This window comes from Leptopilina heterotoma, unplaced genomic scaffold, assembly GCF_015476425.1.
Source record: "Leptopilina heterotoma isolate Lh14 unplaced genomic scaffold, ASM1547642v1 Lhet_181, whole genome shotgun sequence".
In the NCBI taxonomy this organism is placed as follows: domain Eukaryota; kingdom Metazoa; phylum Arthropoda; class Insecta; order Hymenoptera; family Figitidae; genus Leptopilina; species Leptopilina heterotoma.
Genome location: NW_025110898.1, coordinates 134,326 through 146,869, shown reverse-complemented (window position 1 = coordinate 146,869; position 12,544 = coordinate 134,326). Strand labels below are relative to the sequence as shown.

Below are 12,544 nucleotides of genomic sequence, written 5' to 3'. Positions count from 1 at the left end.
TAATGTGCTTTCGTCAAAATGAGATTTTATCTAAAGCAAGGGGGGCAATGTAAGAAAATTTATATTTTTAGAAATGTATTTTATTACGAGGAAGTTCTCTCCTGTTGATGGGCAACCGAAAATGATGCCATGAATGTACGAATTTTGTCTTTGGGTTCGCGCTTCGGGGAAAATCGTTTTGGGTTCGGAGAATCGGTGGAGTTGGGGGGAATATTTCCGCGATATGAAGCGATCGTCCCTCTAGTTCTCTGTCTCATTTGCTTATTGAACTCAAGGGAAGGTTCCGCGCCATACGCGAAGTCCAATGCCTGAGACCTCGAGGTAAAAACAAGATTCGTATTTCTTATAGTTTTCTTTAATTTTATTTTGTTCATTGGTTTTTTTTTGTTTACCTCAAATTTTGTTCAATTTTTTTATTGTAATTTCACGTAGTGTGGCGTTTATTTGCAATTTATGGGCGGAATAAATTTCATGGCGAGGGTGTGGATTTATAAAGGAGAACTAGACGGGTGATTTGCTGTATCTGCGAGAAATAAAAGGAAGATTGGAGACGAGCCTGAATTATCGTGCCAATCCTTATCAAAAGTAAAGGAGGATAACAAAGAGACCTCAACTTCGCGACAGAAATCAACAACGCTGTTTCTCCCGACCCACGCCATTGATGATCTTCCCAATCATTGTCGAAATCGATGAGTATTTTGTTGAATCTCTCTTTATTGTTTTATGAAAGTATTTTCATGCACTGAATTTCATTTGACTATATATTTTCTGTGTGATTTAATTTATAATTTATATGTATGTCCTAAATTTGTATAAAATACTTGACTTGTTGTGTGAATGAATGTCTTTTTGAATGTATGTATATTAATAACGCGGGCATAAGTTATAATTGTAAATTATTTGATTGACTCGAGTCAAAACGATCGATTTTCTGAATTTTAATATATTATTTTATTGTGCATTTATTTGTGATATTTCTTCTTTATTGAGTTCATTCCTTTTATCAATTGTTAAAATTTTCTTGATGTTTACATTTTCTATTTGATTTATTTTATTTGAAATTCAATTATTTTCTCTTTTAAAAGTGTATTTATTACAAGACGTTCGTGATTGGTTGAATATTCCATGATGGCGGTTGCGATTGGTTGAAATTCCATATGATGGTCGTGATTAATTTAAATACCATGATGACGCTTCTCATTGGTTGAAAATATGATGATGCCATTACCTCTTGAGTTTGTATTTCAAGTATTATACATTCAAGTATTACAACTATAGTGTTTCATGCGATAAAGAAAGAAAAAATATTATCTGTGTTCTCAAAGTTAATCCTCATTTACTAAGGCTAGTATTAATAAAAGTTAGAAGGAAAGGTGAGGGAGGGTAGTGGAGAAGGAATCAAGTGCTCAAGGCAGTGATGATTGAGACCTGACGGGAAGAGGTGCATTGAAGCCTGAGTAAATAAGAGTCACTTTGTTTAATTTAACTATTCAATTATGTTACGAGTTTATTTTTAGTTGCCTTGACTGCGACTCCTGTCAAAATAGAGAAAAGTTGATAAAAAAAAGTTGTCTTGATGAGTAAGTCTAAACCAATATTGTGCCGTAAATTTACTGAAGAATAAACTAATATTTATTCCAGTGACTCCAAGTTCAAGACACGTAAGTCGATAATATATTAAAGGTAAATTACTTTAATATTGTTTAAAATATTTATAATATGTACCTAAATCTCCGCCGCTGGTTGTCCACTGCCGAACATCATTGATGTCTTAGATGTGCTGGGAGAAGCGGGTCCACTGCCAAACATCATTGATTTCTTTGATGTGCTGGGAAAAGTGGTCCCGCTGCCAGACACGACTGGCATCATGGATATGTTCGGTAGACCTTGCCGTGGTGGCGGGGCTTTTCACTAAAGGGCAACCAAACAGCAAGAAAGAATGGATTCACAAAATTCAAAGAAAGTACCCCATGTGAGCAGGCCGGAAACGGGAAATCTCATCATCGGTCCCAAGACTGATGCTCAAGTGCGCGCGGATTGTGGGGGCGCACAATTTCTTGCAGTCCCACGGGTGATCGTGGAAAGATTGGATCCACAAAACATCGTGGAAGGAGAAAGAATAAGAAAGGGAAGCGCGTCGAGCCTTCTGTGTGTCAAGCTGCAGTAGCGGAAAACCCCCACATAGCGCCATCCACTCAGAAGTAGACGACGAGGCGATAGAAGAGACTCGCGAGATATGCTCGCGGCTCAGAAAGGAGAAGGCGACTTGCCTCGACAAAATGGAGTTGGAGGTCGCAAAGATGATAAAATCTTGCGACGTTTAGAAGAACGTCAACAGGACGGTAAAAGATGGACTCAGAGCCATCGAAGTCCTGTTGAAAGAGGCAAAAGTAAAGCATGTCGCAGCCGATGAGTCAGACTTCGATTTGGCATGCGTTCTCAGCGGTGCGAAGTGTAACCGCAAGGACCGTAAGGAAAAGAGAGAGCGTTCCTATAAGCGTAATCTCAAAAGCGTCCTAAGAGATGCTCAAAAACGGAAGCGAGAGGGTGACAGTCCAGGGGAGACTCGAACCCAAACCGATAAGAGGAAAAAGGTGGAAGCTCCTCCAATGGAAACGGATGTACCAGATCTAAAGATTCCTCAAATAGAAAGAATGGGGTCAAAAAGATCCGCAGTTCTAATCCGAGTCGGTCAAGGATTAACGTATGCTGACGTTCTGGGTAAACTTCGCAAAGAGGTCAACCCGGACGACTGCCATACGAGAATAGTAGCAGCAAAAGCTACAAAGAAGGGAGACCTTCTGATTCAGATCAGAGGAGGCTCCGACAAGGGCGCTTTCACCGCTGAGGTCACCAAAGCGGTTGGAAGCATGGGTAAGGTGCAGTCGTTGGATCGAAGAGTTACACTCGAGATCCGTGATTTGGATTGCCTAACCCAAGAAGCCGAGGTGCAACAAGTGTTGTCGAAAGCGATAGGAAAGCCAGGATGCAGGAAAGTGACGGTCTTAGGACCCAACTTCCGAGGGATGAACCTCGCGGTTGTAGTCACCAACCCGGAAGAGGCGAACAGGCTGGACAAATTGGGACACATAAAAATTGGTTTTATGTGTTGCCCAATTAAAAAAAGAGTAATGGTCGTCCGGTGTCATCGATGCTTGGGATACGGTCATATTGGAGCGAAATGTCAGAAGGTAGACAGATCGGCTGCGTGCTTTAAGTGCGGTGAAGCCGGTCACAGGTTCTCCAACTGTAAAAAGAGCCCAAGTTTCTTTTTAAGCAAGGAAAAGTTTGGCAATAAGGTGTCAACCACCCATATTGCAGGCAGCGGAGGATGCGGAGTCTTCAGGACGGCCCTTGAGGAGGCGAAGAAGACTCTAGCAAAAACTAAAAGCAAATAAGAAGTATTATAAGGAGCAAGTCGAGAACTTCGTAACCTCGGTTATGTCGAGGAAGGATATCGACGGCCGCCAAAAAGCGTGATTTAAACAGTTTTTAATTTGTTTGTTTGTTTTTTATTAATTTATTTTGTGATTTATTTGTCCTTATACATTTTTTAATTTGTTTTGTGTTTTCTATTCTTCTTTATACAGTTTTAACTTTTCAACATTATATACGTGTTTACTTTTTTTTTCTTTTTTATATCCGTTTACAATTTTATCTTTTGACTTTTTACACTTCTTAAAAAATTTGTTTTTTTATTATTGTTGTGCTGTAAATTCCGCTTGGACTTTGTAATAGTTTTAATTATTTTTTTAACTACGGACGCAGGAGGATCGCAGAGAAAGGGAGAAGGACGCATTAGCGACAGAGTTGAAGCGCCACCCTCGAAGGCTAAAGTCTTACGACAGTTCCGAGGAAGGGTAAAGGGCTCCAGAAGAAGGGTTACGGGTTTTAGTGGGTCGGGCTGGTAGTAGGTCGCCAGTTTATTAAATTTATTATAACATTTATTTTTTTTTTTTAATATTTCCTTTTGTTTCATTGCACCAACCCCACATAACCATGGAGTGCGGAATCCAAGGTATCTGTAGGCAGATTTCCCAAAAGTCCCTAAGCAAAAAAAAAAATATTTACCCAAATATAACATTATAGCTTAATATTGACTTGCAGCTACAAGAAATCAGACAATACTATGTACTTATATTGAAGGATGGATTAATAAATTTAATTTCTTCATGTAATAATGAATTAAAATTTTTATTGAACAAACTAATGTGCAATAGAGTCTTTCTTCTAGTATAATTTCACAATTTTTATTTATTACCAGTTGAAAAATAATAATTATTATTAATTATTATTTTAATTGCGCTGAAGTCAAAACACTTAAGTATGAAAACGACGTCTTGATAACCTGGAGAAAAAAATTTCATTTGCTTTAAATTGTTGTAAAAGATTCTTGATTTTATCAAAAAATTTGTTTATTATATCTTTATATCTACTGTCTTCATAATTCAAAAGGGAGCTTTGTATTAACAGTTGCTAAATTTTTTCTTTTTCCATAAAAACTAACATTACTTACTGCACTAAAGTTTTCCATTGACATTATATAAAGCTTGCCAGCAGAAACTTTACAATCGCGGGAGGCTCTTAATAGCATAAATAACAGGAGTTTTCGAGAATTAGTTTTCATATTTGTCCAATTACATTGGTAACTAAAAAATTGTTGTAATTAAAAAGAACACTTGTGTATTAAATATTAATTATATCAGTTAGTTTGTTCAAAAGCACAAAAGTGTTAACATTTCTATTTTTCAATCTTACCAATAATCACTAACTTTAGAGCTTTCATCTATTAATGCTTGGCCAGGAATTGTATTATAATATAAATGAATAATTTGTCCTGCAAAAAAGGCACCAAGTCTCAAAATCAGTGGAATGTTATTTAGATTCAGCACAATCTATAAGAAGAAAAATTTCCAACTTACATAATAGTCTGAGATCCGAATAGGGAGCGACCTACACCCATTTGCTTACCAAATGAAATTTTTTTTAATCAAATCTTATATTTAAACAAAGATATTGCGAATAGGTTAACAAAAATATTCGAGAGTATGATTAATTAAGATAGTTGTAATATTTTTTAAAAGTATTTCGCTCACTTGCTTACGACATAAAGTATACACTAATAGAATGTAAGAATCCTAAAGTATAGACAACAGATGGGTTGCTTATTTTTTTGTTTATAATATTTCATTATCAAAATCAATTGTGAAGGGCGATGGGTGAAGGTCGCTTCCTATTCGGATCAGGTACTATAAAATCTACAATCGAGTGCGTTTATGTCTTCCCTCAATAAAGGAATTAATTTAACGCATTAATTTTAAATTCTATGATGTTTTAATTAATTGTGACAATTGAAAGCATAATTCAAAATAGAGTTCTGCTGTTCACTAGACTAGTTGATAAAAGAACATGAACATTTGATAATTTGTCACAAATTATCGTCTTTTCGAAGGGAAGACATAAATGCACAGAAGTGTACAATTCGAGAAATTGTATGGAATCTATATACAAATGGAAAATACCGACCTATGTAAATACATGAATAATAATAAAGGTTCACTCACTTGTAGCCCTTGAAAACTTATCAGTATCATATTAATACCAACGATAATTAAAAACACATTAGAAAAACAGAGTTCAATATTATCTGTAAATCTATATTTTAGAAAGTATTAGTTCATCATGTAAATGATTTGTAAAAGAATTCAAATAGCAAAAGTTTGCTTTGTAAATATTGAAGATTGTTTTAATGTGCTTGAAAATGCACATGAACTTTTATGTATACTAACTGAAGTATATTGTTGTACAGCTGAATACATTCAATCAATTTTTTGTTAACTTCATCATCGTCAGTAACTTCACTCTGATTAGCATTGCAATTTCTACTTCCAATGATTCTTAATCTATATCTGAAATAATAAGGTTCACAACTGTTTTGTAAAGTAGGTGAATATTATAATGAACAGAAAACTCGTTTGAATAATTTATTTAATTTCATCTCCGGAATTATCCCGTCTTAGTGGGAGACGTGTCAATCTAAATATTCCCAAAGAGTCAACAATCTAAATCCGTTACCTACCATCACAGACATACTGGATCTTCTTGGGAAACACGCTTGCAAATATTATGGAAATGGTTGATCAACTAGGACACGATCATCTTTCAAGGAGGATGAAGGCTGATGGCCTCCACAGGAAGTACCTGCGGGCACTAAAATCAGCAAACAGCAAGAATCTTATGAAATAATTCAGATCCAGTACCCTATGTGAGCAGGCCGGAAACAGGAAATCCTTAGGCATCAGCCCTAGGATTAAAGATGATTTAATCCTAGGGCTGATCCTATACGTGTGTATGGAATAGGGGGCGTTGTTCTTTTTTGCAATACCAAGGGTCATCGTGGAAAGTTTAGATCCTAAGCAACAGAGACAAGAATACTAAGAAATTAGTGAAGGACGCTTTGGAATAACTACTCTTCTTCAACAACTGCAACAACGACAGTTTTTAGGAAATCAATGCGATAAGGACAGTGTTGGGGTTTCAATCATTTTTTATTTGACAAACCCCAAAGAAATGATCAGCTTTGACGCGACTGATCAACAATCTGCAAATCATCATTATCATCTTGGCGAATTCGAAGTGATGAAAGGTCTCGATCCAGAATTGAAGTTGGATTTTGGTGGTGTTGAGTGAACACAGGCCAACGAATTCAATATTAACACAGTGGATAAGCATATTAAAATAAAAACTGCTTAATTTCGTTAGCACAACCAGGAGGGAACAAACGACGAACAGCACTATTTAAAAATGCCCACAATCCAGTAAAATATTACAATGATCTGCTACAGATTGAAGAATACAGGTACAAAGTTAATCACAAAGACTAGGCAAAAATTATAACATCGTCATTTCTACAAAGTTACCGAAGACGATAATTCCGTAGGTAAATAATTTCTAACAACAAAAAGTATATCTAAAACCACAGATAAAGGTTTAACTTTAATTTTAGGTGTAACTGTTATATTTAAAAATTAGCTTACCCTAAAAGTTGAAACATTCCACAAGCATGTTGAACAGTGAAAATAAAGCTAATGTCTAAAGACATTATACTTGTTACGGTAAATAATGTAGCAAGAATTGAATGTACATATACAAAATAATAGTGATTACTATTTTCCATAAAAATGTAGTTGGCATGAAAAATGTAAAATTTTGGTCTTGACTCATTAAGCGGTAAAATAATGTCAAGAAACTGTGGCATCATTGGAATCAGTACGTAAACTGCTACAGTTACGTACACGTATACTAAGAATTATATAAATTTTTGAGTTTATATATCTACATATCATTTCTCTACAAATACTGTAATAAATCAAAATATTCAATAAAACTACTTGCAAACAGTAATGTTAAATTTTTTCCTTTTTCGGCAGACTTCCTTATAATGTCAAACTCGAATTCACTGTAATTTGATTGCCAATCATTTTTCATGCAATCAGTTAGTAATTTCATCTTAACAAAAATAATTACATAAAATTAATTATTGTATTAATAATGTTGTAAGTTAAAAAAGTAAAAGATACTAAATATTCTAAACCCTTATACAGAAATCCGGATATTCAAGGTATCCTAATGACTAGTCCGTGGAAATTAGGAATTAGATCGGGAACTTCATTTTAGAATTATCCTAATTTGATGATAAACCTGGGACGTCTATAGAATATCGCTAAATATCCGTTCTAACAGGGTAGGTATTAGTAAAATGAAAAAATAAAGTAATAGACACATACCTTAGACATGTTAATCATAAGAGATATACCACAAATGTAGGCACTATATGCTGTAATTAGTGGTGGGATGCATTCGACCAAAATAATAGACTCATGTCTTACATCAAATGCAGCTATTGACTAGATAACAAAGTTAAGTTTTTAATCTTATCAAACAGGCTTTATTAGGGTCCTCATTAGGTGGGACCTAGAGCCTCATCTCCAATAAGAAATATACCGAAATAATTAAATCTTTATGAAGATGACTCTTAACATAGAATGTACTCTGAAGCAAAGAAGCTCCCTAAATGTTTCTTCCGTTTGGAAAATAACTTCTGAATAATATAATACTGTGACGATGTGAATCGTCACGTCATCTGTCGGAATTGTCCCCGAACCGTGATCGTTAATTAGTAGGATAAGTCAGAAGCCACAGTTCCCGAGTGAACCACTAGTCATGATGAAAGTGTGTTAACCAACGAATTAGTAGTCGAATAATCACATGAAGTCAGGATCAAAGGAAAAAGTGTAGACTTTGGGATCATCTTTAATTTTCAACGTCAACGAATTTTTAGGAAGAAATCCAAATGGAGTAACTAATCAGAGTGTTGTAGCCAGTAAACAAGTCAGTAAAGTACTAGTCGTGTCACGTCGTTGGCATTTCTGATCACAAGTCTTGTTCAGTCAGAATTCCCCCTGACGATTAAGGGAGTCTCGAAGGTTTTGTTTATTAACATAGTTTATTAATCTATTCTTAAAAATTAATTAACGTCTGTGACGATATAAATCGTCACTACCACTAACCACAATATTAATCGGTATGATAATTGAAAAGCCTCGATTGCCAAGCGACTCAACTCAGAGGTGTTGAGATTGCTGTCGTTTGTGTCATGAACCAGAGTAAAGTTTATTAATTAGCTATAAAATCAATTGGCACCTGACGGCAAAATTTGTTTCTTTAAATTTCAAACATTTTGATTGTTGAAAGCGTCAGATTTTGACTGACGTAAGCAGAAAATTTAGACTTAGTTATATTAGTTTAAAATCATACTTCACACCTCTGATGGAAAAATTAATTTTTCTTCAAATTTCTCCATTATTGAAAGTGTCAGATTTTGCTTGACATTAGGCAGAATGTTTTATTTATGTAAAATTCATACTTCACAATAATACTTACAAGTGGAATCAGAGATGATGCTATTGTTCCGTAACAAAGTAGACGTAAAATTATTTTTTCCTTGGATAACTGATAGGGCCACAGTCCAATAATGGAAGTAAAGAATTTGTTAATGTTTATATAGTTATCAATTCTATTCAAGTTGTCCATTTTCTATAAATAATTAAAAACAATTTCGAAATCAATTTCTTAATTACAACCAAAAAATTATAAATCTAAAGTAATGTTTTACTTTTTTTCTATATTCTGAATGTCAAACTCCCGATTACCAAAAATATAAGAAGATTAAAAGACATTTAAATGATAATGTTATTTAATAAAAGTCATTGGTTGAAAAGTATTGATTAACAAAAAATCCATGAGAATATTTAACGGTATTATTGAGAATTATGTTTACGTCTTATTTTAAAATTACCGTGTTGTATTTAGAATTTAAAGATTATCTGATAAAGTAGTTGATGATCACAATTTTGCTTAAATATAATTCTATGATTACTTGTTTTTAACCTTACTGGAATCTAGATTTATTGCATTTGTTACAAAAATAACGATCCCTCTGTCTCTACAGTCATCCTTCATCTGCTTTAGAGAAATTTAAAGCAGAAATCACCCTTGGAAAATAAAATTATTAATTAGTTGGAAACATTCAATCGACTACCAAGAACTATTAAATATTATATTCACTTACAATAAATTTAAAGTCAGTTGGTGAAATAAGTGCATTAAGCGTGTCATTTCAGCATTACGTATTTATGTATTCGCTGTATCCATTATCTTACTTCGACACTAAAAACTTTATTTGAAATACAGCAAGAAACTCTATAGTTTCACAGCATTAGCTAGCAAAGATTTATTTATCAATAGTCGTTTGATCAACTAACATACAACTGCGAAAATTGAAATAAGATACCGATATGAATTGAAATTATTACTTTCTCTTCAAGCTACAAAATTTTTTAAACTTTATAATTTTTTGTTCAAGGATCTATATATAAATCGTACTTCTCCCTTAATTCCTTTTAGGTTTGTGGAAGAGTTTCAAATTATCGTAATTTTCTTTGTAAATTGTGCATATTTATTTTTAAATAGATTTAGACTTTAATACAATCATTAAATATAATCAGAAATGTGACGAAGTATAAATTATTTCTCATAATAAATATTTGTCATGAACATAAATTTTATTTAAGAAGAATCACTTGCAAAAACTGTCTATTGTGCTGTTCTATTTCTTTCAGTACACTAATTTTTGTTTTCATTCACTTGATATATCACTGCTTACAGGTGTAAATACGCAATGCAGATCCCACATAGCACCATAGTATGAGGTAAGGTTATGTTGAGTACTAATCGTAAGGCACATAAGGTTACACAATATTGCTGCGGTAGACCTGAGGTGAACTAAAAACTTCCGCCATGGAGGTAAGGTTACATGTTAGGGTGTGGTGAGTATATATGATAAGGCCATGGTAACCTTACACGTTAAGGTTAAGGTAACCTTACACGTTAAGGTTGATGTAACCTTACACGTTAAGGTTGAGGTAACGTTACATGTTAAGGTTGAGGTAAGGTTACATGTCAAGGTTGAGGTAAGGTAATTATTAAGTTGTAAGGTTGAGGTAAGGTTAAGGTAAGGTTGTGATAAATTTACCAGTTATGGAAAATATTAAAAAAATAATTAATAAATAAATATTCAATTAAAAAGTTAGTTTGTTGCTCTTCTCTATTTTGGAAACCTGACATGAAGCAGAAAATTTTGAAAACAAATTTGGGGGGACTGGGATTCGAACCCGGGATCGACGCGCATAAACCTATCATTCTAACTAACTGAGCTAAGTAGAGAACTGGCAGAAGGAAAATTAATGTTGCCTTTAAGGTGAACCAAGAAGATGATTAACTCCTTAAAGGCAATATTAATTTTCCTTCTACCAGTTCTCTACTTAGCTCAGTTAGTTAGAATGATAGGTTTATGCGCGTCGATCCCGGGTTCAAATCCCAGTCCCCCCAAATTTGTTTTCAAAATTTTCTGCTTCATGTCAGGTTTCCAAAATAGAGAGGAGCAACAAACTAACTTTTTAATTGAATATTTATTTATTAATTATTTTTTCAATATTTTCCATAACTGGTAAATTTATCACAACCTTACCTTAGCCTTACCTCAACCTTACAACTTAATAATTACCTTACCTCAACCTTGACATGTAACCTTACCTCAACCTTAACATGTAACGTTACCTCAACCTTAACGTGTAAGGTTACATCAACATTAACGTGTAAGGTTACCTTAACCTTAACGTGTAAGGTTACCATGGCCTTATCATATATACTCACCACACCCTAACATGTAACCTTACCTCCATGGCGGAAGTTTTTAGTTCACCTCAGGTCTACCGCAGCAATATTGTGTAACCTTATGTGCCTTACGATTAGTACTCAACATAACCTTACCTCATACTATTGTGCTATGTGGGATCATTGAAGTCTAGTGATGATGGGAGTAAAGCTTCATGAATTCAGAGTTTCGGTTTCTCACGTTGTTCATTTAGTTGTTGTCGACAAATTAATTCTTGGAGTCAATCCTCATTTACTTCCCCAACGGAAAGAGGTAATTGCCCAAAAGGCCTGACTCGATCAGAAAAGGCTGAAAATAGAGAAAAGTTCATAAAAAAAAGTTGTCTTGATGAGTAAGTCTAAACCCGCAATGTGCCATGAATTGACCGAAGAATAAACTAATATTTGTTTTAGTAACTCCAAGTTCAAGACATGTAAGTCGATAACAATATTAATGGGAAATCTCTCTGCTTCAATTTAATCCACATGGCGTTGAATAGTAATTATAATTTTCCACTTATGTTTACAATTAATAAATGTTGTCAATTTAAACCTGATATATTGCGAAAATCAACAGCAATTATAATATCATATTTCGATCCTGCTGCAAATGCATCCATAGATGCAAATTGGAAATGTAATAATTATATCCTTCGTTAAATAACATTGTTTTAATATTTCTATAAGCCCTTTGTTCAGCTTCAATGTCGTTAAATTTTGAATAATCTTCTGACATTTGACTCTTAAATTGTCCCCATAGTTAATCCGGATGTACAGGAAGACAATGAATTAAAATTCATGTGAATAATTGGCGAAGTGAATGAGGCATCATCCATAAAACAGCTTCTTTCATTGTCCTAATCCACACACTATCATCTTCTACAAGTTCGAATGCCAAACAAGCAGTTGTAAAAGATTCATGAACAACTCCATTAACTGTTCTCAAACTTTTAAAAGAAATTGCTCCTTTTACTGTAAGCAACAATAATCTAAGGTGAAATAACTCCAATTGATGTAGATTAACTGAATACATTCTTCCCAATACTTTTCCTTTACGAATTCTTCGTTTCCATTCAAGAGATTTTGTTACCCATGTATAATGCTCTGGTATTTCTGAATAATAATACTTTTGAACATTATTATCTCGTTGGTTAAGTTTAAAATAATCCAGAAGTTTTGTATTTTTATTTAAATCAAAAGAAATGCCGTTACTATCTTTTTCTTCTCAAATAATAACATTCTGTTCATTTGGCAAATGTATGGGTAAGCG

The 12,544-nt window shown here is 33.9% G+C and overlaps 1 protein-coding gene across 1 annotated transcript; it reads right to left on the bottom strand.

Annotated features, from left to right (window-relative positions):
- Positions 1–4,291: 4,291 nt before the first annotated feature.
- On the bottom strand, positions 4,292–5,798 carry LOC122500084 (odorant receptor 9a-like). Its single transcript, XM_043608809.1, has 5 exons — positions 5,790–5,798; positions 5,565–5,655; positions 4,759–4,895; positions 4,517–4,649; positions 4,292–4,348 (listed from the first exon to the last, which is right to left on the bottom strand). Exons 2-5 carry the CDS (start codon positions 5,592–5,594, stop codon positions 4,292–4,294), a joined length of 357 nt encoding a protein of 118 aa, XP_043464744.1. The 5' UTR covers positions 5,595–5,655; positions 5,790–5,798.
- Between the last annotated feature and the right edge of the window lie 6,746 nt (positions 5,799–12,544).